General features: G+C 40.0%; 2 protein-coding genes across 11 annotated transcripts in view; one reads left to right on the top strand and one right to left on the bottom strand.

Moving 5' to 3' along the window:
- Nucleotides 1-1,623: 1,623 nt before the first annotated feature.
- On the bottom strand, nucleotides 1,624-22,991 carry FBXO9 (F-box protein 9). 3 transcript variants are annotated; one of them, XM_054820424.1, is made up of 13 exons: nucleotides 22,686-22,991; nucleotides 18,612-18,689; nucleotides 17,458-17,616; nucleotides 16,960-17,017; nucleotides 13,985-14,084; nucleotides 11,416-11,546; nucleotides 8,392-8,506; nucleotides 7,594-7,712; nucleotides 7,213-7,303; nucleotides 6,092-6,187; nucleotides 5,222-5,315; nucleotides 4,331-4,485; nucleotides 1,624-3,015 (listed from the first exon to the last, which is right to left on the bottom strand). In XM_054820424.1, the coding sequence occupies exons 1-13, from the start codon at nucleotides 22,686-22,688 to the stop codon at nucleotides 2,907-2,909; spliced, it is 1,308 nt and encodes a 435-aa protein (XP_054676399.1). In that variant the 5' UTR covers nucleotides 22,689-22,991; the 3' UTR covers nucleotides 1,624-2,906. The 3 variants fall into 3 exon arrangements, with proteins under 3 accessions (XP_054676399.1, XP_054676400.1, XP_054676398.1); XM_054820425.1 differs by having other exon boundaries at nucleotides 18,612-18,685; XM_054820423.1 differs by lacking the exon at nucleotides 22,686-22,991 and adding an exon at nucleotides 19,671-21,536.
- Nucleotides 22,992-23,656: 665 nt separating this feature from the next.
- The window catches only part of CILK1 (ciliogenesis associated kinase 1), a 28,643-nt gene continuing 24,700 nt past the window's right edge, over nucleotides 23,657-27,599 (top strand). For 4 of the 8 annotated variants that reach the window (XR_008576362.1, XM_054820356.1, XM_054820358.1 and 1 more), the window contains exon 1: nucleotides 25,749-25,937. The gene's annotated coding sequence lies outside the window, so the exon portion shown is untranslated. Of the gene's footprint in view, nucleotides 23,751-25,747; nucleotides 25,938-27,599 lie in introns of those variants that run through there. The other 4 variants (XM_054820352.1, XM_054820353.1, XM_054820354.1 and 1 more) reach the window with 3 other exon arrangements.

The raw sequence follows: 27,599 nt of genomic DNA, 5'->3' as shown, positions 1-27,599 counted from the left end.
TGGCACACAGTCCAGGGGAATTTTCTTGGATTAAAAAAAAAAAAAAAAGGACTGTTGTTTTCTTTCTTTAAACAAAAAAGCTTGTGTAAACACCACGTGTTTTTGAAATTCTGACCAGCTTGGCTCACGGTTACTGAGTGAATCAGGAGCTGAACTTAACAGCTGGAAAGTGTCTACTGCTGATTCTTTGCTCAGAGCGCTGAACCACACTGTCTACAGCCCAGCATTACACGTGAAGGTTTAATCGGTGCTAATCTCTAATTAGACTGAATCAAATCAGCATAACATTTGATCATCTGAACATCTTCTCTCCACAAAACTGTCTTTAATCCAATGCATGAAAAGATCCGCAGCTCTGAGAACCATGTTTCCCTCACTTCTTGTAGCCCTCTCTCCATTTTTATAAGCGAACTTGTCTCAACTCATACAACAAACTCTTGGTAAAAAGGACTACATAGGTGTATACCTTATTCTTTTATTCAAGTTACTAATATAATTAGTAAAGGACAATTTCCCAGCAGTAAACTAGTTATACCAACTAATGTCTTTATATGGTAATTAAAAGGACAATAAAACTAAATTATAAGAACATAGAGCCTCTAGCAATTAAAACCATGGACTATTGAAAATCACTAGGTAGAATGAAGGAAGAGCAACAAGTTATCCATTTCTTTGCTGAAACAAGTACTATTTTAATAGCTGCATATGAACAGACAGTATCTGCTGATAAACCATTTCAAAGGACAAAACTAGCTCGACTTTCTTATATCATTAAATGCAGAGGAACAAGCATATTAATCGCAGCTCAGTCTCACAAATACAAGGCTCACATAATTTTCTTGGTGAAGGAATATTTCACATAATCTTAAAATAATAATTTCCTGAGACTTCTGTTGAATCAACTTCTTAATTTTATAACAGGACATTAGTTTTTCCTTTACACCGAGAGTACATTTCAAACACATGGCCAAGGCAAGAAAAAAGAAAAGCTCAGAAGCAGCAGGTAAGTCTTGGGAAAAGAGCTTCGAATTGAAAAGCTCTTCTACTACATCCAACCTGGTTAGTGGACAAAACTATTCCTAAACAAATAATCAGTATCATCTTGATTCTTGTGACAAAAACTTTTGACATTTCTCTGCAGGCAGAATCAGATCTTTATCTTTCACGCTCAACAAAAGTGTAGGTAACTAATGTCTTTCCCTGTTTACAAACTTGGCAGTATTTCAAAACATGACACTAATACTATAAGCAATCGTTTTTCCCTTCAGCAATGAGAACACAACACACCCCTTATTAAACATTCTGTTGTATGAAGTAATAGCGCAACTGGAGTCTAAGGACATAGGCCAAAGAAGGGTTGTATGTAGGCAGTCTCATTAGACAAGCTAGAAAATGCATGAAGTTTCAGATACACACATCCTTATTCAGAACTCATGTACCTGAAAGCTTCTCTGCTTTCCTCAAATAACCTGTTAGTAGTATAATAAAAAGTCATTAAGAGGTTAATTCTACCTCTCAATCTTGCCTAGCATGTAGTTTATGCATGGTAACTCCTAACTAATCATCTTTACCTGTATGAAAATAATGATTTCTTGGCAAAATAAGAAATTGCAAGGGATTTCATGTTCAAAATCATGATTTATTGATGTATTTTTAATCATGTAGCTCCTTGCAAAGATACACTTTATAAATTATGGAACAAGTATAGTTCTTTCCACAGCTTTCACATTTTAGTCCTCAAGTCCAGGTCAGTATTTGGAAACGAGATGTTCAAAGGTAAATTATGCAAAATATCTTTAAAAAAAACTACACTAAAAAGCTTAAATTCTTTCAGAATCCAAGATACATATATAATAAGCGGCATTACAGTGTCTGCACTACACCCCCAAGCGACATATGCAGGAGAAGCAGCGTACAGTACCTGCACCAAACCTCAAGGTACACTTCATGATTAGCAGTACACAGCACCTGAACATCTACAGCAGCCTCAAAATTTGTCTTGGTACAACAAATGCTCGAAAGGTTTACAGCATCTGTAGCGAGGTTAGATGAAGGGTTAGAACACATTACAATCACATCCAAGTGAACCCTGCTTCCCTGCGCATTCAGACCTGGCCAATGCACAAGCAGTACACACCAGCACGTCACTACTGCACTGTGACACTTCCCAAGCAGAGCCACGTACCCTGCAAACTCGTCCTACGGTACAAGAGAACAACTCACTGCCTGTATCCCTCTCCCCTTTGTGCCTGTCGAGAAGGCAGGCTCCACTGAACTTCTATCAAGATCAAATACATTTATGACCAACTGACATCACTGCATTGGTGGGGATGTACCTCTGCGGTTAGATTTTATACATCATGTTTGCTTGCCCTTGATTGTTTTTACTTAAGGTTGATGTTGACAAAATGCCAGATCTTAAAGGCAAACAAAATAAGTTTAATTTAAAGAAAACATTTATTTGAAGTTCTTTTAAGTCACAAAGTTTAACAGATATAAGACAACCTTCTTCCCTTCACATTTCAAGCCTTCACCAGAGACCACGCACACTGTCCCATGGACAGTGACATTTTCCTACAACAATTCCTTCTGGACAAACCAGTGTCCAGGCGGACGAAGACTTACATTTTAAGCAGACTGATTTAAAAAAATCTGTTTAAAAAACCAAACCAAAACAAACAACAAAACTTTGTTAGCAAATTCTTGTCACAAAGTAAAGGTGTTTAATACTCCTAAGCTTGATCTCAAAACAAAACCCCAGCCATTCGTAATCAGATAGAACATACTGCCTTCAAAAAATTCCCCAGAATTTTAAAATATTCCAGATATATACACATTTATAACTTAAGTGCTCATTAGCTACAACCTTTTATTCATGCAAGAGTTGGGAGAGGAAAAGGTGTTTCTTAGAGCGGCTTTTCTGAAAATGCAGTAAAGCTCTTCACTCGTGCAAAGAACAAAGGGGTGTACATTTTGTCAATGTCGAAAGTAGTAACAGCTGTCTCACCAGTCGATCTGCAAAGAGAATTGTAAAAGTTAAATTAGACACAAGTTGCCGTTTAAGTCCCTCAGTAATGCAATCATTTTCCACAGTACAGTGTATGCACCAAACTACAGCTGGAATGTAAGCGCTTTTCATACTGCCTCATTCTGAAAGCATTTGAATGTTGGCCGAATCACACTATATACAATGTACTTCTATTTTATTATCAAAGAAACCAGTTTCCCCTTCCATTCTTATTAACTCCAAGACTTGAAACAGCACAAGATGTCATTCAAGTCACTATACTAATATTGAAGTAAAAAGTCCTTTTATTTGTTTCACTTAGAACCCTGAGTTCAGAATACAGTGACAGCAAAAACTTACATGTTTACAAAACTTTAAAAAAGAAGAAACCCAAGTATTTCTGAACATGAGTGACAAAAAGCATACATCCTCCTAGCTGTGTTTTACACTTATCTTTATTCTAGTTTCAAAAGGACACCACCATACTGAGAAGTGCAGCACGAACCTGAGCAGTACAGAAACTTCATGCTGAAAAGAATGTCTGTAATATTTCCACTTCTTCATAAATAAGGTATGAAAATATTAGGTTTTATAAAAGCAATTTTTCTGTTTATGGAAGTTACCTATACTCCCAAACACCAGTAGTTTACTTACTACATTGTATATACTCACAGCTCAATAGCTGAGCTATGTCCCTATAAAAATACTGGATATAGAGATTAAGACTGGAAGACAAGGCCTAACTCCACCCTAAATGCCAACATCAAACAGCCAACTTGCCAGTAATTTAGAGTGTCAGGTGCAAGAACAGTGGCCATGACTCTTGCTTGGTTAGTGATCAGAACAGCTGGTCACATGCCCGTATTGTGCACTGCTGGATTATATAGTTTGTAAGCGTTACAGTTCTCACATGATGGGTGCGGACATTTCTAGCTTGCACACCCACAGAGGAAAATAAATAGACCTCAATGAATACATGTTTTCCACACCCCTTTACTAGCACCACACTAAGTCATTCAACCCTGATTCAGTTCTGAAATCATTAAACACTGTGCATAAATCCTTTAAATGGCCAAAATACTGTGGTTCTACTAGTTAGGAAACTTCCCATACCATTATAAAAAGTTACTAAAATCTTGGGATTTCTTAAAAGTTCATTACGATATATCAAATCAGGACCAGTTACCCTTTTCAGGACATTTTGTTAAAGCCTCATAAGTCTCACAGTCTTTAAATCTTCTGTACTTAGTACTGGACAAATTAATGTCACCTATGTTTCTACAGTTAAGTATCCTTCTTTGATTTTACTCTCTGTTTACTTACTTGTAAGTAATGTGACAAGAATGATGTATCCAGACAAGTTTGTTGAACCTCTGGCGCCCACTGGAGCACAACTGTAGTCCTACATGAAAACTGTGATCTGTTTCTTGCGCAGGAACACGGCGGAAATACCTGTATTTGTGGTAGTCAATTGGTTTCTGTACAAAGAGAAAACAAGTTTCATGACCTACAAAGAACACATAGTGCAACTGTTTATCCTGAGGCCTAAGTAACTGTGAGGACAGATTGTTAAACTCTCATACTTAAAACCAAGTACTGGTATTCCTTGAAAATACATCAATTTAGATGTTACTTAAGGAAGAAGTTTTCAAAGAAAGTGTGGAGGACACCACCCAAATTACGCAAACTCACTGTAAAGTAATGTAACACTTCTGACTTGTCACAAGTTTCTCTTGACAGACACTTTGTTAATCTGAAAATTTTGTGATGTAAATAAGTCAACCAAATCATTCAGAGTTCAATTAATGAATGCTGCTTATTTAGTTTTATTTAATGTTGGGGAACATAACTGCACACAGTCAAAACTCATCTCAGAAAATGACCTCCTCATCCTTCCCTTCTGTTTGTTAACAATGTTAAACTACCCAATAGCATCATATATGGCAATTAAGCCTAAGGGGGAGAACCGTTGTTCAAACGTGAACAAGATATTTATTTGTCTTAATAAAAAGACTATTACAGATTTGGGGAAAAAGGTAAGATAAATTACCATGCTTATATGTTATTTTAAACCACTTAAAAACTGAAATTCATATCTTAATTCTATGGTGCAATGCAAATCTTCAGGTGCCTTAAAATACTCAGTCTGAGAAAAAACTTACTAGAAAGCCCCCTCCTTAAACTGTTTTTCCTCTATCCTATTTTGCTACCAACCTCTTCCTTTTTCTTCATTATTACAGCAAATACTTTGGTTTGATTGTCTGTTTCCTGGGAAAGGCGATAATGGCCAAGCAAGATTGCATCCGTTCTGGAAGGTTAAGAGGAAGATAGCTTCAACAACATACAAATATTCTCTGTCTCAAAAGAGTGATGTACTTATAATACAAATATCAGCAATGAAAAGAAGACTGACTACCTATCATAATCAAGGAAACAATGTTTTATTTCCATTTAGTAAAGTACCAGGCTCATTCATGAAATGAAATGATGAAAACATTTTGGAAGGTTGCTTTTAATTTTCCCAGATAGGACAGTAAAGATAAGTTAGTCAGTTTTACCTAGTGTACTACTAAGTATTTTCAGACTTCTGGTGAACAGCTCAAACCTGTTCTGAAGTCACAAACAACTTTCTATATTTTTAACAAGTTCATGCAAACATCAAAAAGAAATCAAGCAATAATTTAGTCATATCCCACCAAAACCTTCACTTTCCTTCAAACAGTCAAGGAAGTGTGAGAAGGCAGTCAATAACAAACCAGTATCTTTGAAAGGATTCTAAAACCACCAAGCTAATAGCATGTATTCTTCCATCTACTTCCTTTAAAAGTCTAAGATCACATAACCTGCAAAGGAAATCTAATTACAATTATCAGGACCTTAAAATGAAAGATATCTTTGCATAAAGATCAAAATTTTTTGTAGTTCTCAGAAGAGAACTATAAACATCTATAACGCAATATAAATAACATTGTATTTTTACTCATTTTGCTAAGCCAGAATATAGAATCTGAGACAAAAGTAAATAGGAATTGCCAGGTAAAAGCAAGGTGAAAACTGTAGAGCTAAATATTTTATTTCAATAACCTTGTATTTTTAGTCCGTAAGCGAGGAACTATAGATGGAGGATCTTCAGGAGTTGTTAGCATCATAACTTGACCATCTGGAAAGAATCTCAAATACCTGCAAAAATATAATTACACAATACAAACCTAGAAAACATTATTTTTCTGTTGGTTGTTGGGTTTGTATTAAAAAAAAAAAAAAAAATCACAGGATGTTTCCCAGAAGGATATAGAACTTAATAGGTAATAGGATTTGAAAACATATTTTTTCACACATGATATAACAGAAAAAAAGAGATCAGAGATCAAAAGAGAGTTTTGAAGATTAAAAGATCAAGTTATGAAGAGTTATGAAAGAGGGCAGAAGTTCAGGAGTTTTGTCACCTCTAATCAGAGCAAGAAGGCTACCCTGGAATCAAAACTGACATCAAGTAAGTTTTTCCATTCCTAGCACTGATTTTAGACAAAGGCAACAAAATCTTAACTACAGTATCAGAGAATGGACAACGTCACATGGACTTCTTCAGGTTCTCAGATCTGATCCATTTTTGCAATACTCAGATACCGTGCTGATGTTTGTGAAACTATAGAAATAGCCATGAGATTCAATGATTTCTATTAACAGTTTCCAGTCTCAGAAGGGACAGCAGAATGGAACAATAAATGCTGGGAACAGCAAGATGAAGAACAGCAGAAAAACAAGCTGAGGAAACAAAAGGCAAGGTATACACAGCAAGTTGAGAAAGCGTAGCCTCTTGATTATCTACAGTTGGTTACAAATAAAAGACAATTCCTGTATAATCACTTGTTTTCCCTTTACTGAAAACAGTATTATATCAGAAATGTAAAGGAGAAGTGATTTGGGCAAAGAAATCTGTGGACAAGTACTACTGTTGTTACTGTTTAAGTTTTAGCCACATGAGATGGCACAACTGAGGACAAAATGTGTTTCTAAGCTCATCTCTAACAACCATAATAAATCCTATTTCTTAAGACCTATACTCAAAAAATATACACAGCTTTGCACACTGTAGTAGTTCCATTGAGTTTTACAGAATGATTAATGTTTGTGATATCAAGGGCTGGATTTAAAGAACTTAAGAGAGAGAAACATTTCACTCACTCATTGTACTACAGTTCTACCTGTAATATTCCACTTGGTGCCACGCTCTATAGAAACCATCAAGAGATTGTTCTCCTTGACGTATGTATTTTGTCTTGCTGATATATACACCTACGGGAAAGGAAGATATAAGCATACAAACAAAAATTAAGTACATAAATATTTAAGATGAAAAAACCCCAATAATTCAAAACTTTTGAGTTTACTTTTGTTACTTAAATACGTGAGTGGTTTTATTTTCATCCCTGTACCCTTCCCTTCTCTTTACAGATGTCCTACAGATTCAAAAGCCCAAACAAATACAGATTAGGTCTAAAAACGTCATAAACATCAAACCCACCTGACTGTTTCTGTCACAGTTACATGCAGTAAAAAAAACTGTTTCCAAAAGTACATCTTACCATCAAATCGAACACGAGGCCTTTCCAAAAACATTTCCCTCCAAGAGGCATACGGAACAAGTTTATTGCAGCTCCTGCCCCATATTTTCAAACAGACTTGATGCCAGATTTCAGGATCTCTAGTGAAAATGAGAAAAAAGCAAATCCCGTAACTTTCCTGCAAACCTTGTTTAGCTTTTACATATCAAAGTAACACCCTCCCATTATTTGGCTTGGATGCAACTGAAAGAAACTTTCTTGAACAACAATAGGTCGGAATTTAAAATCATTGACTAATTTACTTAGTCCTGGAGCATTTGAAAGCCACTTCCTCCTCCCAGTGAAATTCAAGAACACAATGCCATTTTCAGCCAAGCACAGAACAACAACATTGCAGCATCCCGGCACTTCTCTGTGTGGCCATATGAGGATGACAACACAAGAGACATTATTTTGGAGACCTTGCAACTTTCAAACAAGGTAGAGCAAGTAAGACTTTCAGCAACATTTGTTATTACAGTGAAGTCATCTATCTAACATACCATTTAGTGGTGTATTCAAAAGCTGATTAGCACTGTGAGGAGCATAACATGAAAATTGGCATGGGAAGACAAAGCAGGACATAGTCCTACATGTATGATTTAACAGCCTAAAAGCAAAAAAAAAAAAAAAAAATCACCTTTCCAACACAGGCAATTTTGCTCTATGGATTTATTATCCACCTCTACATACTGTTTACATATGCTTGAGCACAGAAAAGCTCTTTTTTCTTCCTTAGAGCAGAGAGAAGCCTCGCTCTAGATAACTTATCTACAATACCTGGCGCAAATGTAAAATCCTCGACAAACAAGAGATAATTGCTCTAATGATCTTAGGTCCAAATCACTCGAAACCACCCATCGGAAAATGTACATTAGTACTTCCATAGGCAACACTGCAAAGAGAAAAAGAAATCCTTGTTAGATGGTAACCTGCAAATCAATAGCTTACCTATAATTCTAGGTTTGACCATTACTGAAGTTCTGACTTTCCATAAAAAAATCCTACTTTTTCATATTGTAGCCATATGTCAGGAAACAAAAAAAATTTCTCTTTAATTAAAAATGTAACTCTGTATTAGAAAAAAGTCACATAATGAAAGAACAAAAATCAGGGTTTTAAAGTGCATTATGGTAAAATGATAGGATAAAACACAGTTTTAGACTACAAATATCCACAACTGTAAGGTGTTATACCAAAAATTCTGCATATACATTGTACATCCATAGTGCCTGCGAAACAGTATTTTCTTCAAATTGACCTAGTGTGTAACATTACCTCAAAGCATACTACTGCTTTTGCATGACAAGCTAAATAAGCTCAGGTCAGGTTCAGTATTGGATAGGAGGTCCTAAGAACAAACTATCCCCTATGAACGTGGCATGGTATCACTCTATCTTTTGTGGTACAGATCCAGTGATTGAAAATGGTATTACACAGCACTGTTGTGTTGAAAGACTTTTTCTAATGTAATACAAGATAATGACAGAATCCTCATCAAAGCTCCACAAGATCATATAATAATTTCCCTAGCATTAAAAGTTAAATGAGAAAGCCCTGGGAAATGAAGCCAAAATTCTTTCTAACAATTTTCTGACTCCCTAAGTTTTCTGTTTTTTCAGTTGTGTATCATCTTGTTTACTAATCTTACACCATCAGGAATTACACTTCATTTCTTTTAAAATACTGCTGCTTTCCAGAGCCTATGGCTTGAACTGTATCACCACATGCACATGAGACTTGATGATTTTACTTAGTATAACTGCTTTGAGATCAAATGGAGAAAATAGTTGAGTGGCACAAAGGTACATAAAACAGTAACTAGCTGTAAATGCTGGGGTAGAGACTGCAATTTAATAGAATCCTGATTTTTAGTAAAAAACCATGCTTCTTTAAAACTGCATTGCTGCACTCTCACAAATCCAACAAGGCTGTTTTTCCTATAAAATTTGATGAAACTTAAGTTTCACATTTCCAAATACTAACATGATAAAAAGTACACACATGTCATTCGGCATCAGTTTTCTATGTTTTATTATTGAGAAGTCATAAATTTGCTCTACTGCCTGTATTCGCAACCATTAAATTAATGTTCCAGTAGAAACAAAAGTTGTGCAGACGTATTTAATGCTACAAGGTACAAAACAGTCTCTGGCAATTTAGGAGCTCTTTGGTATGTGAACTCTTAGTGTCTTGCAGAATGGGAGATACAAAGGCTTAAAAATCTGCTACTAGTGCTAACAGGTATACATTTTCCACTCTGAAAGTCACCAGTCAGCCACAGCCTTTGATTATCTATATTACCATCCACGTTTCTAAGTTTCTAGTAAACTAGGGATTGTTAAGACACTGCTTCAGATACTGGGCACACCCTGTAGGAAAAATATTATAGTATTTCTGGTGAAGAATGCTATCTTGGTCCTAAGTCTTACTCCTGTAAAAGGAAAAAAAAACAAAAAACAAACAACAAAAAAACCCCACACCAAACAAATTACTGTGAAAAACTGTTCATATACTAGGGAAGGGAAGTAAATATATTCAGCATGTCAGTTACACAGCAGAGGACTGATCCTGCTCTGTACTAAGGGTTAACCAGTAGTCTAAGATCATGAATGCCAACAGAATGTAAAATGTAATACAGGGAATCAATTCAGCCAGATCTGTTGCTTCACATTGTTTCAGCTTTGCTTAGGCTGCTAAGGTCTACCGCTGTTGTACTACTGTGAAGACCAAGAAGGATTCTTTCCAGCCTACTAACTTCTGAAGCAGACATCATGACTTTAAGAGTTTTCACTCTGCTATAAAACAGTAAACAAGATACTGGAACAAAGGACTAGCAGGAAGGTAGAAAATAAAACTAGACAGAGACTAAGGTTGCTGCTCAAAAGAGACATCTCCTGAGATCACTTTATAATAATGTCTATAACATCTTCACTTTACTGGCAAAAAAAGAAAAGATGCTTTCCCAAGTGTACAATGCCACAGTTGTTAAAATAAAATTTTAACAAAATCCCATTTTCTTTATGTTTTGACTTGAACAGCTTGCGACATTTACTTTATTTTCCTTCCTTGAGCAGAACAGAGGAGATCAGGCCAAGATTTCCAAGAGCAATTGTTAATTTGGGATGCAAAACACACATGCTTTTGAGGCACCTGATTTTAAGAGAGTTCATAGCTTATACAATCTCTCTACAATTTAGATCTCATAAGGAAGTCTCGGGATGACTATCTTAGAACTGAAGCACTGAAAATCATTAACCTTCAAAAGCCTTTCTAGCTATGCCATACAGTCTTGCTGAACCTGAACACATATTTGCAGTAAAAATCTGATACAGAATCAGATAAAAACAGGAAATGCAAAGATGTATATTCTTCACAGAACAATTTTCTCTTACTCTCACTTAAGAATTTTAATAAATATTTGCAAACCAAAACAAAAAACCTCACATTTAACTTTTTCAAACATTAACTAGAAAGAAAACTGGAATACTTACTTCAGCAAGTCTGTTTCTACAAGTTGCTACTTTTAAGCATGACTCTGATCCTGAAAAATTCTACTTAGCAGTAGTACTACATGGAAAAGCTTGTGCAATAAAGGCAAAATCATGTATGAGAAAAAGATCTGTTCGGCTCATTGATGATTTTTTTTTTCCTTTACATGTAACTATAAAAGTAAAAAAAGAGATACTGTGTACGTTTCTTTAAAGATGGCTTTAGAATGAAGGAGACATGTTTTAATAAAGTCAGAGTGAAATATCTCTATAAATTTGCCTCTGAACTCTTACAGTGCATCTTAACTCATACCTGAGATATGGGTCTGGCTGACATCAACCTCAGGCTGACAGAGTTTGACTGAAGATTCCTGAAGAGTTAACTGCTGCTGGAAATCCGACAGGAGATCAGCCATTTTGTCATCCTCTTTGTTATCCTCAACACTAGAAAAGAGGGAATGCCAACGCTGTGATATTGGACAAAACATACCAACAGATGTCCTTACCTTGGCATCAATCCGCTGTCTTACCCCTCGTTCAATATAGTTGTTTCCTGTATGTTTTTAAAGCAATTTCGTTTCATCATATGATAAAACAAGCACTGCAATCCTATCAAGTTCATTTAGATTTTACTGGAACACATCTGACAGTAACAAATTTTTTTTCATTTAATTCCAATTCCAGTTTCTTTTTGGATTTGAGAGTTCACTGTTCACTGTTTTTAGTGAAGTCACTGAAGAATTGCTTGACACCATGAAAAGACAAATCTGATGTTTTACTTTGTTTACTTTTGTGTTTACTTTTCTGCATAAGTCATATGCAGAAAATAAATTATTATAATTGATGGAAAATTACATTTTGTAATCCTTGTCACAATGTAAGACACTGAAAACAATTAAGGACTTTTTTTTTTTTTAAACTCTTGCATTATTCACTCAAGAGTGATCCTCAGTGGGTTTCTTCATCAGTAATAGAGAAAAACTTTCCTTTAGGAAAACTACTTTTTACCAATTCTGCAAATAGGCAAATAGACAAAAAATTTCAGGAGCAAGAACAAGATCGCAGAACAGAAGCAATATGCTTGCTACTCGTCAGTAAACTTGAAGGATTACTACGCAATAAAAGAACATTACCACATTTAAAAAAATTAAATTAAAGTTGTATGTCATAATATAATCCTTTAACAGGTGCATGCTTCCTTGCACCAAGTAACCACAAACTAAACAACTCTCCTTGATCTCATCACAAAACACTTTATTTCCCCTGACCTGGTGGCATACAAGCTAGCCAAGAGATCTTCCAGTCACTTTTTAATATTACTCAGTTCTACTCTAAACAAGCTTAATACAATGAGCTGAGAATCTAAGCAAGCAATTAGCAGACCTACCAATGGGTTTTAAAGTATTGTAGAATAGACAGTTATGATTGGGCCTGTCATAACTAAGACCATAGTAAGATATTGCATTGAACATACCTTCCTTTATTTTGATGAATATGATGGCCAGTCCCAGTACTTACAGGCCATGCTGTAAATTGTTTTTACAAATGTAATTGTGTAATTTGTTTCTTCTCACCAAGATTGCATGAAAGACCTAAAACGGTAATTCAGAAAGCAAAGCCACCACAACTAGAATCTCTTTAAAAGAGACACCTCTGGAAATAGTGCTTTTAAACAATTAAGAGTACTGGCTGTTTTTACATCACTGTCATGTAGTGCTGGGGACAGTGCAGCAATACTTGCAAAACTGAATGAAACACTAAGTGGCAGATGGACAGAGAGGCTTAATGAAGGGAATAGAGAAAATTAGGATTATTTTTTATTTTAGCATAAGAAAACCAAGATTTTTTCGTGACTGTAGTTTATCATCCAGTATTTTTCCTAGTGCACAAATGCACAGCGAAGAATTCACGGTAGCAATGCATTTAGAAACTAAAAGTAACGGATGTAAATAAAGCACTCGACTAAATATAAAAGAAAGTAAGATAAGCTAACTACTGCACTGAAGCTGTACTGCCCTGGGGCAACAAGATGAGCTAGTAATACCAAACAGACATGGCTGTACTTTCCTCTTTTATTCTCAGTTTTAAAACTCTTGGTTTCCTGTAGCTATCAGCAGTATCTATGGCTGCTACGAGTAGCATCTATGGCTGCTACCAGTAAGCAGTGAATTTGGAAGCTCTGTTTCATAGGCTTGTCTTCACTACACTACCAGAAGTTTTGGCCCTAACCTGAATCCTGTCCTCAAACTTAAGTCTCGGGCTCAAGGTAGGTCAACCTTAAGCCACTACACATTTGGCATGTTGAGGCTAGGGGTATTCTGATGCTTGTAATGATGAGAGAGTAGACTACTCAGATTACAATCTATGAGCTTCTAAATGTACTGCTCTACTTATTGGAAATGTTCCCATTTGGCTGTGTTAGCACAAGGACAGTAGTATACTCCCTTGCTTAATTACGATGCTTATTCCATGGTACAAAGCTTTCACTAATTGATCTTTTTGCCATCTACAATTTTGTAGATGATCCTAATCATATAACTCATAAAACTGAAAATCAGAAGTAAAAAGTCATGAAGTGACTGATGCTTTCTTCTTTTTCTGTTTGAAGTAACAACAGAACTATTTGTAATCCTTCCACTTGAATTTAACTAGCTCCAAACAAGCCTGTTACCATCTTTGAACTACAGCATAGAAAAATCCTCCTTGGACTAATGCATCTGTAAACTTTATATGAAGCAGTCTACTCAAATGAAAGTAGACAAGTTTTCCAAATGTTAAAAGACTTACAACTGCGTATCACTGTAGAGCATTCACAGGCTTCAGAGACAAAATTTCAGGTTTCAGTACTCCTATGCACTTAATTAGTAAACTGCCATACTTACCACCTCTTTCCAACTCCATCACCATCTGGGGACCGTGTATAGGTGATCTTAAACTCTATGTCGGGTACAAGTTGCATGGCTAGACGATAAAACTTGATGGCTGAAAATAAAGATTTAATGTTTAAACATGTCTGATGCCTAGACTAGCTTATCAAAGCAAAGGTTTTTTTTCAGAGAGATGGCTTCAGCTAAAAGCATTAAAAAGGTGGAAAAGGCCTTTGCCTAGTAAATCTTATTTATTCTAAACTGATTAGGTTTAGATTCAATACAGGAGAGAGGCATATTAAGCACCTATTTTCAAAACTAAAAACTTCATGTACTCTTTCGGTACATGAAAGAGCTCTCTCAGATGTGTTTCAGCTTTTACAGATTTACTTCAACCACTACAAATTCAGTTACGGAGTACAAAAGTTTACATTAAAACATTACAAAGTCCCGATTTTGTTTCCCAGCACTTAAGAAGCTTTCTCAACAAGCGGTAAAGATTTTAGACACTACATTCCTAAGTAACCTTGAGGAACGTGAAAGAGAATTTGTAAGAAGACGCAGGTACCTGGTGTAGTACAGACAGTCATTCAGACATACATAACATTATAAAGGTCAGAAAGATCAACAAAATATTGTTGTACTTTTAAAACATCTACAACAGACACAAACTAAGGAAATTTTACTGTGGCAAAACGCTGGAAACTACAGAAGGCACAGAAGCAAGCCACTCAAAACAGTGAGGGTGAAGAACCTGACTGGAGAAAGGCAGCCTTTTCAAAAAGCTATGCAGCAAGCACAAGACTATAGGGCGTGAAGGAAAAATTGACAAATCGGGCTTTTTCTAGCATGCAGAGAAAGTACTTCTGCCTTTAACACTCCAAAGATGCTACAAACACTGAGTAGGAAACAGGCCCAGGAAAATCACCCTGTGGGAAAGAACTGTTATTTAAGCTGCAGAATGTCTTTCTTCTGAGTAAACTCTGTGGATCCTTCTGAATTTAAGGGGATTAATTGTATGCACATTGAGTATTTTTTAATATCGGCATTAAGATCATATATGTATTTATATATCTCTTTGTACTCTGACATGGCGATACCAAGACCAGCGGGCAACTCTCCCTCAATTTGGACCCTTAAAACCAAAATGAAACCCAAAATAAAACATGTGAGTTTGGAGCTCAGAATCTGACACACTAATGAGTCTGAGAAGCCTGAGTTTAGGGCAAGTAAGTGATCCTGTTTCCTTGAGTTCATGTCAGGGTTGGTGACTGACAAGTAGTATCCTCTGGCTGGTGAGGATGAGGAATACCAGCAGCCAGCTAAACAGAGATCAGTCTCAACTTTAGCATTTAATCTTGCAGCAAGGCCTTGTACTGTACTTCAACATGAACATGCTGCTGCATGTAACTGTCTCACAAACATCAGGTATCAGCAGATTTCAGAAGCAGGCTGAAATGTCACTTGGATTCTGGTGACCTGGGCCAGGTCAGCAGATAGAAGTGTGGTCTGTAAACAGATGTCCCAGCATGTGCTCAGTAATTTATCTGTGTCTGGCGTAGGACCACGTCTCTAAGGTCTCATATGGATATATGTGTAGAAACAGTTTTGTTTTGTTTGTCGCATCAAATTAAACTGAGAAAGAATGAATTCATACTCATGCGATCCAGATGCCTAAAACACCCTTGTGAATGCAACTGTTAGATGTTACTACATCTCTGCTGCTGGGTTTAACATATAAGGAGTGCACTCAAGCAGATGAAGCTATAGTTTTCATTTTATATACACAATGCTTAAATAGACGGCTTTCCTCGCTTTTTTTTTTAATTTACTTGGAAACTATTGGTATGAAAAAACCTTCATAATCTACTACAAGTTTTCCTAAATGGTAGATTATGTATCAGATTTAGTTCGGATGTCTTTTTTTACTGAGCATTTAATTCTATACCCAACACACAAAATACCTTAGCCTAAAGTAATTTTGCCCTGTAAAAACATGTAATAAATTAGAAACTGAACCAACTCATTTTATTACCTACTGGGGACTCACATTCCTCTCAGTTCATTTGAGATCCGGAACAACAACCAGAAATCCCTTGCAAGGGAAGGAAAACTCCCATGGTGGAAAGGAAATTTTGTATTCAACAGGTGGCTGAGTTCAGGAGCTTCCAGACTACTCTCAGTTTTGCATATCTTGCACCTGCACTTTAACCACAGTGGCCAAAACCTCTAGTGAATGAGCAAGATGGAACAGACGTTCTGTGTTCCTTTTTTTTAATGAAGGAAATAGAAAACTCATCATAATAACTGAGTTGCCAGTTATTACCTGGTATCTCCACTAGTGACCTACAAGACCTGAAGTTAAGATGGGCTTCTTAATCTATGTATTCTGAAAGCTAAATATGAGGAAGAAAACTTTGAATTTCCTTTTTTGCTAGTGCTGACAGCAAGAGGGCAAGCAACCTAAGCATCTTAAATATTTATGGCAAACCTCACAAAATAAGACTACCAGATTTAAACATTCACTTCAGGAATTCTTAAAGAAGCTATCTTAGCATGCTGTGTAAATTAAAAAACAAACAACAAAACATTCCATGGGCTAAGTAGTTCCAAGTGGAGTGAGGAAAACTTTGAGCACAGGAAACACAGTAAACTGCTCTGCTTAATTACTATTACAAAAGTCACATAAAGAAGCACGCTATATGAAGAAGCAATCCAGTGCTTCATTACATTGCTAGATTCCAAAATACTGTCATTTTGTCTGAAAGCTAGACATTCTTTTCTTGATCTCCCTTTAGCTTCACCTCAACCTTAGAACTGTGATATGACGGTTCCTTTTATAGCAAGTTTGTTTGCTTATCCGAATAATTGAGCTCTCAAATTACTATTAGCCTGAAGTTTAAGTTCACTGGCATCATGCAGTCTTGCACAAATATCAGAGTGTTAGATTCCTCTGCAATAAGGGTGTTCATTGTAGACTGCCGTATTACCTTCATAAAGGGCCCCATTTTGTTCTTCTTCCACTGCCTTCAGGAAAAGTTCTTTTGCCTGCACAATAAATTACATAGAACACTTCTTAAATTCCTTACAAACAGAAGTGCATTGTCACTTGACTTAGAATTATTTTTCATCTTATCTACTGTACCCTGTGAAGGAGATGAATAAAATTATTCCAAAAATAGAGTGAGAAGACATATTCATGTGCTACAAGCCATAAATGAAATTCACAGTCAACAAACTATCCATGTTCCTGCTGCAGCCCCTTACCTACAGTCTTTCAGAAAGCAGACTGGGAAGGTAATGCAAAGCCAAGCATAAAAACTAGAAAAATCAGTGTAGGATTATGGATAGACAATAGTATGGAGACAACAGGTTAATCAACTCTGTTGTTGCTCTAGATTTAATTCAGCATTAGCTTTTAGGATAGTTATACCGCAATATTAACACACACAAGACCCCCACAAAGTTATACATCTATTTTTTTGTACCTTTTCCTCTTTTGCTATCTCCTGTTTCCCTCTGGCATCTACAGACTTTACTCCAGGTCCTCTTGAAGATGCTCTGCATGGCAGAGGTTCCAACCCACTAGAACTCATACCTGGGGCAAGCTCAAACATCCACTGAGCTCTGAACATCTGGAGCTCTGCCTAAAAACCACAATTAATTCTGATTTAGTATCACATATTCAGACAGTACATATTCTGAAGAGAAATTATAAAGTACAAACATAAAAAAGAATTTCAAAACTATGCTTTATACTTCCAAGTCTTAAATGGTTTCAGAGAGTTTAGACACAGAGATTTAGCAATTGTTGTATAGTCAATTTTTTAAAAATGTGCACAAGTACTTGTTCAATCTCATTCAATAACATCAGTCCTTTTATCTGGACTGTTCACCTCAGAAGAAAAATTCGTAGTTTCAAGAAGTGGTTGTTAGTACTATGGTTATGATCTAACACTCCACAGAAAAGTATTCTTTCTAGAGATGGTGTTTGTTCTTGTTTATGCACAGTTATCTTAAGCAAGAAGTCAATTAGCTCTTGAAATTACAATTTAGAAAATCTAATTTTTTGTATACAAGTATACTAAGTTTTATGACAATCAAGGCTCTCATTTATATAGTATACAAATAAGACCTTACACTCCCGTCTCTTTTAAAAAGAAAGGACTAAGATTGTGAAACAAGTTATAATTCTTGCCATGCCTTTTTTCAGCATCTTTGAAGTTACGCTTTACATGTCTCTTGCAATCATTACAACTTCTGGGGAGCAACTACACAGAAATCTAGTATTGTAAGAGAGCATACTTTTCTATCAGACTGCTTTTATCAACTTTCTGCTCCAGAACAGAGTGACTACTTAAACTGGAATTTGATCCATACAGAAACAGCTGTCCGATTTCTACAGTTCTTCAGAGAAATTCTAAATCTGCCACAAACTTTCTTTTCATCTACACAGATAACCAAAGACTGAATCTGACATTTGGAACACAATGCAAAATTTATCTATTTCACTTTTGGAGGGGCAGACAGATTAAGCACTTGTCAGATCAACAAATGTGTGGTAACTAAATGAGCATTAGTAATGCAGCTTAAATTACAGCAGTACTGCGTTTGTAAAAAAACACTAGCATGAGAGACATACCTGAAGATTTGCTTCACCTGATCTTTCATTGTCATCGGTTCTTACCAAATCAGAGTGACAATCTTCTTCAGCTTCTGCCTAGTAGAGAGCAGTCAAAGGTGATTATAGAGTCTGCATAAGTTCCTACAGCACATTCACAGAGCACGACTGTCATGGACACTCATTTAAAAAAAATTTAAGCATACTCCCCTTTCCCCCATCCTACCCACCCAGCCCACCAATCAATCTTAATTGATGATAAAAATTAATCTTAAAATTACTGATATTGTTTGCACTTTGGTATTAACCCAGTGAAGCTGGGGTTTGCATTTCAGTCACATCAATACAACACAGATTAGTTATATATCGCTTGAAGGCTTACATGCATCAGTATTTTGCCATAATACCTGCATAAATACATTCAGTGTCTAAGTCAAAGCACAGAACCAAAGCTTCAGTATTAAACAGTAGTGTGCTTCATACAAGAAGCTAAAATTTAATTACTATCTTCTCATTGTAAAGATAACCAGCAGTTTTGATTTGTTTAATATTTACAAAAGCGCAAAAAGACTAGTGGTTTGAGTAACAACAGATACTTTTCGAAAATTATGGGACAATATGGACAATCTCAAAAACTACATGTGAAACTAAACAAGAAATGCATTGTAAAAGAAAATAAAAAGCTAGCATGAGATTTTGACAGCTGGTTTTATTTACAGTACTGCTATGAGACAGGTTAAACAAATAAGACCTTTAACTAAACTTAACAGGGCGCCACATAGGAGTTAGACAGCCAGTTTAAGACCAAAACTTAAAAAGACACAAATAAATTTTCATAAATATACTGAGATTTATGGAATCTATACTAAAACACGGAAAACTAATTCTAAGCATCAGTGACAAGCTACTACAATGACAACAGCAGCAAGATGCCACTAAGGAAAAAAAAAACCCTCAACAAAGACTAAGACATTTGTTTAAAGTTCTTCCTGCAGCTGAAGCATCCTAGTTTTTCTACCATTCTGCAAGTACATAATGCAAAGTGAGATTATAAGAAGGTAAATCTGGCATTAAGATTACCACATGTAGTCTTTTGTTTCCCACTCCTTCCTGTGGTAGATAGCGCTCAAAGACTTCAAGTGACATTCTGACAGTGAGATTTTTCCAAGTTCTCGTAAAAAAATCTCTATCTCCTGCACAATCAAAGTGCAGAAGTCAAAGCATTCCTGCATTCAGAAAATTTAGAAAATGTTTATGGCACCTGGAAGCTCATGATCAAACTACAGAACACTGGCAAACCTGATGGGAAGGCAACGTTAAATGTCTTTGTGACAAGCACCTCCCTAGAGTCCAGCTGTAGCACTTGTCTCCGGTTCCCCAAATGACCACAAGCTTACTGTCTTGTCATCTGTAAACGTGTTTTCACTGATGTCTCAATCAATTTATCTGTTGCAGTTGATAATGTAGACAGTGTTGGCTGGTTAAAGTAAATAGATATTGCATCTGTTTCTAGACTCTGATTTTAAGGCTGTACATTTTTAATTTATTGGTGGAGAAAACAGGTAAGCTCTAAAGCACAAGCAACGTTAAATCTGAGTGAGGAGTAAATAACTTACAAATTTCATGGGTTTTGAGTCCGGAATTTGATTGCAGACAGTTAACGTCCTATGAGTTACGGCAGTCCTATCACCACATTATTTTAGCATACAGGGATTATGTCTACACTGGCCAAACAGAGAGAGCCTAGGAACGAGCTAGCACTGAATTGGATGTCTTGTAACTGCCTTATTACTGCACTGGGCTGACACAAACAAGGCCTACCTCTGCCTGCACAGAGTGCAAGGCTTCTGGTTTGCAGCTGAATTATGTCCAGTCAGCTCTCAGTCTGGGCAGAATAAGCCTGGTTTTATCTGCAAAATGCAGAGACTAGTAAAGTTAGTTCTGAGCAAAATCAACACACTATCTTCTTGTGCATAAAGACACACCCATTAAAACCTTTAACTCATGAAGTCTGTAAATAAACTAATTTAAAATTATTTAGAAGGTTACGAAGCTGGCTAAAGTTTACCCCATGTTCAAAAACTTTTTGTTGCAGTAACCTGTTCAAGAATCTTGATTTTCCTCCCCTCACCTCTGTTCAACTGCCCTACTTCTTCTTCATTTCTGAGTCAATCATGGTTCTGGACCAACTGCTTCGAAAACATCATTCAGTGTTCTTTAAAACTTAAATGTCCTCTCAATCCAAACAGAAAATACACCATACCATGAAGACCTAGTCCACAGCCTGAAAGTTGTCAAAAAACATCATAAAGTTGATTTTGTCATTACCTCCTCTATACTGACTACATGTGTGATCTGAAGTCTCTCCTATCAAAGGCTTGTCTTCTGGCAGCCGTGACAGCATAAGTGACCATCCCTCTAAATTTACCAGTAAAGCAATTCATTCACATTGCTACTGTGTGGCTAACTGGACTGGAAAACTGATCATTAATAACAACCTTTCCACTATTTATTTAATCTGCTGAAGCCCTATGGTTTTGCTGGAACGAATGAGTAAATGCAGGTACAGCTGAAGCAAGGATCTTCACTAGCAGACAGCTCATGAGACCACATCCAAAGCAGGCTGTAACTTGTAAAAATTGGCTCCTTGGCCTCACTCTGATAATACTTAAATTGTAGTTATAGTTTCTGAAGTTCACCGAACATTGTACAGTAACTGCTACTTAGTGGATAAATCTAGCCTGTTCATCTTTATGCTGTCGGCCTTCCTCCCACTACATGTCAGTTGTCATATGGAACAGTGACTTTATCCTGCTGGAAAGTGAGACATCCTTAGTGTGTACTGATCAGCTCAAGTAATTTTCCATGAGAAAAGTGGTAGCCAGTCAAGCCACCAAAAGGTCAACATGTCAAAAGTAAATATCTGAATTAGACTGCCACCTGTAAAAAGAAGTCAGATGAGTCAATTTGACTCTGATTTGTTTGCAAAGCTTTAGAAATCATTTGCCAAATGCAAAACTAGCTTATTTGCACAGCTTAGTTTTAACTGTTTTGCAATCAATAATTGCATGCTGATTTCCTCAGAGCACATCAATCACTTACTAAACTGTCTGTAATGTCAAGTCCTTTAATAATTTGGATCTTTGTTTCAGCAAAACAAAGCCAAGATCAGAAACAGTTCAAAGGTGACTGTCACCAGTTGAACAGGGCTACATGTGTATTGTACAGAACTAAAGAATGAACAACCATGAGAGAGTGAAACAGTGACCAACAGCTAACGCTCTTCTTGGTTTTATAAGAAAATGAGGAAGTTGCTCCATTTTTACGTCAATGTGGTAGAAGCAACAACGTATTCAAAAATAAAGAGTTTTAATCACAGTGGTAAGGAGTTTTACGAGCTCCTGAATGATATAAATGGCTTAACTTTGAACAACCAAGTATCCAATATCAAGTGGATACTTGAATCCATTTTGAGGTGCCATCAGAAAAGCAATACCAAACCAAACAATATTTCTGCTATGTTAAATCACAAACTGAAATAAGTAGAGTGCCCGGTCCACGGAACTGTTTTAAATTACAAGTGACTTTATGCCATCTGGTTTTTGAGGGAAAAGAGAAAAACAGGGGATGCTCATCTGTAATGACACAGTGTTTCTACGGTCCTGACTCAAGCAGCCCCACTCATCAGCCCCAAACCCTCTGCAGAAGGCGGCCGCGTCTCCCTGCGGCACAGTTATCCGGGGTGGGATCACGGCACACTTCCCACAGGCATCACCCGGTGCCCGGCGGCCGCGGGCAGGCGGACAGGGCAGGGCTGCTTGGCAGCGGCACGGCTCGGGGGGCCGCTCCTTCCGCCCCCGGGCACACACCCCTTGCCGCCGCCGTCCCCCTCAGTCTCCCCCGGCGGCGGGGCGGGGCCGGGCCGCCCTCCGCCCGCACCTGCCACGGCGGTCGAGCCCCCACGGCCACCACCTTCCCGCGGGGCGCCCGGTGCCTCGCCCCCACCCGCACACACCCCCGCCCGCACACACACACCCCCAGCCCTGGGCCGCACTGCAGCGGGGAGCAGGGCACGGCCGGCCCGGGCCCGCTCACCATGCTGCCAACGCTCGGGCGGCGCTGTCCCGTCCCGGGGGTCTTTGCCCCCCCTGCTCGATCCGTGTGTCCTCCCCGCGGGGGGAAATTAGCAGAGTTCTCGGTCGGAGAAGCGCACCACGCAGCGGGAGTAACTGCGGGCCCTGCGTACGGCAGCCATCTTCCCGGCGAGTGAGGGGCAGGCGGACCGGGAGCAGCGGAGACACACGACCAGACAAACCCGCAAGGTCAGAGCGCCGCCTGACGCACGGGCCGCTCTGAGGCGCGGGCGCCGGACGCGCAAACTACCCGTCCCAGCGCGCACCGCAGCCCCGCAGCCGCTCTCCCATCTGCAGCGGTGCGGCGCGCTGCCTGCTGGGAAATGTAGTCCCCGGGCGACACACTCTTGGGCTGCGGCCGCGCCGGCTGGGGAGCGGCACTTTCCCAGGCCGGTCCCGCACGGTGGCGGAGCAGAGGCTGCCGGGAAGTGTAGTTCCCCCGGGGGGCGATCTCGGCAGACGGTGCCGACGCCCCGAGGGGTTCGCTGCTCCGGCCGGCCTCCGCCCCTGCGCTTAAGGCCCGGCCCAGCACTCCGCCGCCGCTCCGGTGCGAGAGCCGAGGGAAGGCGGCGATGTCCGGGCTCCAGGGGCCGCCTCCAGCCCCCTCGGTGCGGTCCCTCAGCCCGGCGTCAGCAGGAGCAGGGCTCAGTGTGGCAGCCGCCATTGCCGCTGTGATTGCGGTCAGACCGGGGCCGTGTTACAGCCAAATTAAAACCCGGGTAACAAAGGAGTGGTTAGTACCGCCGATGTATAGATAATACTGTTGCTGAGGTCATGTGAATCTCATGGTCCCCTGTCCTTTGCCCATCCAGTTCTGCGAACAGTCATCATGTTCTCTCTGAACACCTCATCAGGTTTTATAAAATAGGACTAAAACCATTTTTTTAATCTGTATTACATTTTTTTTTTCCGGAAGCAAGCCACGTGTATGGGTCTTTATGTGTGACCTGTGAACCTTACCCGTATCCACAGCCCTGGATGTTTCTGGGAGCAAAGGGAGGCGCGTGTCTGTTCTGGAGAGGGGCAGGTGAGAGCTCCCGCTCGGGGGACAGCACCCGGGAAGGTGGCTGTGGCCAGAGGGGATGCGAGCACCGTGGGAGCCGGCACCGGGTTTCCACTCAGGTGGCGGTTCTGCGCAGAGGAGAGCGTGAAGGTGGGGGGCTGTCAGACAGACCAGGTGCGGGTCCCTGGCCGGGGGGCTGGACGTGCCTGGGGGTTGGTGGACCCTGCATGAAGGGTAGAGATGGCAGGTTTTGAGATGGGGTTGCTACCAGAAAGCGGCAAAATAATTCACTCTCTGAGACTTATTTTGAAGTTTTAGAAAGCAGGCATTCTTTATTGCAGCGCTGGGTGCACGGGGGATAACTCTACCTAACGTGCACACCCAAAAGACAAAACTAGCAAGTATTTATACAATGTTAATATACATATTCAGTATATTTCCGAGTAGCCACATTCGTGGCTTTTCCGGGAACTCGTTAGCATATGCTAATGTCTTTCGCGCATGTTTGTTGGCATCTCCAGGTGGTCGTCGGGGGTCTTCAGACTCAGCCCTGGTATCACGTATACCTTATCCCTCAAGGCTGGTTTTGTGATCACCTTGTAACTTTCTTATCTTTGCGCATCTGTTCTTCCAAGGCTGAGCTGTTTAAAAGGAGATTGTTCCAGAGCTTGTTATCTTACAACTAATTATTTTCTCAGTTACAATAGTTTCCCTTTTGTTTGGTTACATCTATTGAGCAATGGCTCTAATTGCCTGAATTGATCTTAATATTTCAATATTCACAGGTATCAGGGTGATCATGAATACAATCTTTAATGCTGCTTCTAGTTTGGGGTCGGGGTCAAAGCTGCTGGGCTTTTCTCCTTGTGCCTCTTTTGGGAATGCAGAAGCCCTGCCTCTAGCAACAGAACAGCACGGTACTACGGCTGTCACTGGGCCGGGCACTAATACCTGGTTATACATGTAGGAATGGCTTAAAGCAGAAATCTCTTTTGAGTACGTGTGCACTGCTCCTGCTAGCTTCGTTCAGAGTCATGCATGTCCATAGGAGGGAATTTAACTCTTTCTTTTTATTATTATTCTTTTTTCAGTCCAAGAAATGTAAATGTGAAGACTAGCCTCTTCTCTTTTTTGGGTTGGTGGGGGTTTTTTTTTTTGGGGGGGGGGGCGCATCCCGAACTTTTTGGAGTCCCTTCACACCCTTTTTAAGGAATCAATGTGGGTGTATTTCACTGTAGCATTCACTGATGTAAAAACCTCCCCGAGGGGAGGAGCTGCGTGTGCCATGCTCCTGAATTACAACGCCAGCTCACTCTGTCTTGCAAACGCCTGGAAATAACTCTATGCTCTACTTTTAAAACCTGAATGGAGAAGTATAAAAAGAAGCTAAGACTTACAGAATCATTGTTACAGTCAGTTCTGATGATCGATTGCTTGATGCCAAATTTTTTGTTCCTCATTTCCCTTTTTCTGCCCTCCCCTCAACCTGACCCTGCTAGAGCTGGGGAGAGCTTCAGGTGCTCAGGTGAGGAAGGCTCAGGCTAAAATGTCGATATTCTTGCCATTTGTTCACAATTTGGTATTTCAGCGTTCCCGTTTTCCTATCCCTTTGGGGGATGTGAGAGAGGCTAGTCATCAGGGGATTTTTATTATTTTTTTTAATTACGTTAAAACCCAGCTCAGCCGTAATCCCCTCTCTGGCAGCGGTGGTGCCATGCCGCCGGGGGGTTACGCCGAGCTGCTCCGCCGTCTCTCGCCTCTTCCCCCAACAGCAGCCCGCTTTTGGGGGTACCCCTAAACCCCCTTCCGCCGCTGAGGCCGCGCCGGCGAGGCCCGCGGGCCCTCGCTGCCCGCCGCTCCCCCTCCTCCCGCGAGAGCACCGGCCGGGTGGCGCGGAGGGAAGCGGGGCAGGCCTAGCGGCCTGCCCGACCGCTGTCGTGGGGCGTTATCCCCCCGCGGGGAGCCCCGCCGCCGGGCGGGGAGCGCCAGGGGCCGGGGCGGGGGACGCGGCGGGCCGCGCCATGGGCTCGGCGGCCGGCGGCGCCCTGAGCGAGGCCCGCGGCCGCCGTGGGCCGCAGCGCGTCCGGGGCGGCGCAGGCTGCGCGAGAGGGCCGCGGCGGCTGGCGGCGGAGCCCGAGCGCCGCTATTAGGGGCCTGTCAGCCGGCTTCCGCAGGCCGGGGTTTGGCTGAAGGAGGGAAAACCCGTACGCCGTAAGTACCGCCGGGCGCGGCGATCGCCCGCGACGGGGCGGGGGGGGGGGAGTAGTGTTTCAGTACTATAAATGACTGGAGTGGAGTTACTCGCCTGTGGCGGTGCCGAGGCTGGAAATCGGTCAGCGCGAAGGCCGGGCAGGAGCCGCGACCTGGCCTGTCGTGGCGGAGAGGCGCAAGGGCCCGTGGCTCGCGTCCCCACCATCTCACAAATGCCCCGGGCCGTCCGGCTGCCGAAGGACTGGTGCCTTCCACTGCTTCTGCCTTGGTTTTTGGCTCATGGGGCACCCCAAATCCTTCAGTAACAGACCTAAACAGCGGCTGCTGGGACAAGACCGATTGAAACCCGTGGGTTTAAACCACGCCTGTCTCTGTGCATCCTACTAGTGCATCGTTCAGGTTATTGCCAAAGCACAGAGCAAATTTTAAAAGGCACTTGCTGGTTGTTTACTGTTGGCGTTTCTCAGCTTTGGCAGGGAGTGAGCGGTTTCACTTTCAGTTCTCAGCGCTGCAGCCCTTCGAACGGGAGAGGATACTCATTTAAAGCATACATAAGCGAAATAGTGAGTTTGTGTTAGAGTCAGAACGTAGTCTTGATGCATTAAATTAGGCGTGCTTTTAAAGGGGCTTTGCTGGTTGATTTCTGTGGGGGGAAAGTGTTAATCGGTGAGGTAGCGTCTGAACATAGTGTTACAATATGGTGAAAATAAGGCTTTTACTTTTTCTATTGAGTGTCAGCACACTCCTTTGCTCCGAGACCGTTTTGCAGTTTGTATTTACATCCTCTAACGATATGAATTTGCCTAGATTGTAGTTCTAGACTAGAACCTCGACTAGATGATATATGTTGTAGCTCTGCAAACTGCTTTTCAGAAACTCATGCTCTTTTCAGTGGGACTCCATTTAGGTGAAACAGTCTGCAGGCTAAGGTTTAGTTTATTCCTATAGTTGAAGATGAGAGATGGCAGAAGGTGATAAGGACAGAACATAAATCTTTCAAAGTGAAATAGATTTTTAAAAACAACCTCACTATTAAGCTCCACAAGAAATGGTACTGATTTAATTAACCAAAGAAGACTTTATTTAGGTTTTGTTCAGTGGATTTTCATACAGGTAGATTTGAACTTCCATAGGAGCCATGTTAACTTCTGTGCATCCTGGCATGTTTTTCAACATTCATTCCTCACTGATATCTGTATTTTCTGACTGTTTTTTCCTCTCTAGGTTCTTTGCTCCCGCTTTATGCCTCAGAAAGATTTCAGTTCATTTTCTGATGTGGTCACGTTTGACAGCAGAGCTGGAATCACAATGATAACTTCTTACAAGTTTTGTGAAAATTGGTGGCTGTGGAAAGGAGAGGGGCTTAAATTAGTATCCCCAGTAAGGAATAGGCAGTTATGTTCACCACTTCATATATTCAAGAGACATCAGACAAACGATCTATCCATGATAGCCATTGGTGATTATTACTAGCAATGTCATGTGCTGGCAGTGTTAAGCATCTTTTGTTTTGCTGTCGTTATCAAACATGAGGCAAAAATGCTCCTCTACTCTGCAGTTACAGTCCCCTGGAAAGGGATATGTGAATGGCAAGCTAGCGGCAGCAGAGCCATTGCATCTGTTGATGATTACAAATTCAGGACTGTCATTAGGGGAGTATGT

Source organism: Grus americana, chromosome 3 (genome assembly GCF_028858705.1).
Source record: "Grus americana isolate bGruAme1 chromosome 3, bGruAme1.mat, whole genome shotgun sequence".
Classification (NCBI taxonomy): Eukaryota; Metazoa; Chordata; class Aves; order Gruiformes; family Gruidae; genus Grus; species Grus americana.
The sequence above is the reverse complement of the archived record's forward strand: the minus strand, read 5'-3'. Positions and strand labels throughout refer to the sequence as shown.

What these genes read in the sequence shown, in the direction of transcription:
- FBXO9 (XM_054820423.1), bottom strand. Translation starts at nt 19,736, where the DNA reads ATGTCACTTGAAGTCTTTGAGCGCTATCTACCACAGGAAGGAGTGGGA. An exon ending in AGATAGCAAAAGAGGAAAAG is followed by an intron (nt 17,018 to 17,457) that starts GTACAAAAAAAT and finishes TTTATTGTGCAG; the next exon opens with GCAAAAGAACTTTTCCTGAA. An exon ending in TAATGAAGAAAAAGGAAGAG is followed by an intron (nt 4,486 to 5,221) that starts GTTGGTAGCAAA and finishes CTCTTTGTACAG; the next exon opens with AAACCAATTGACTACCACAA.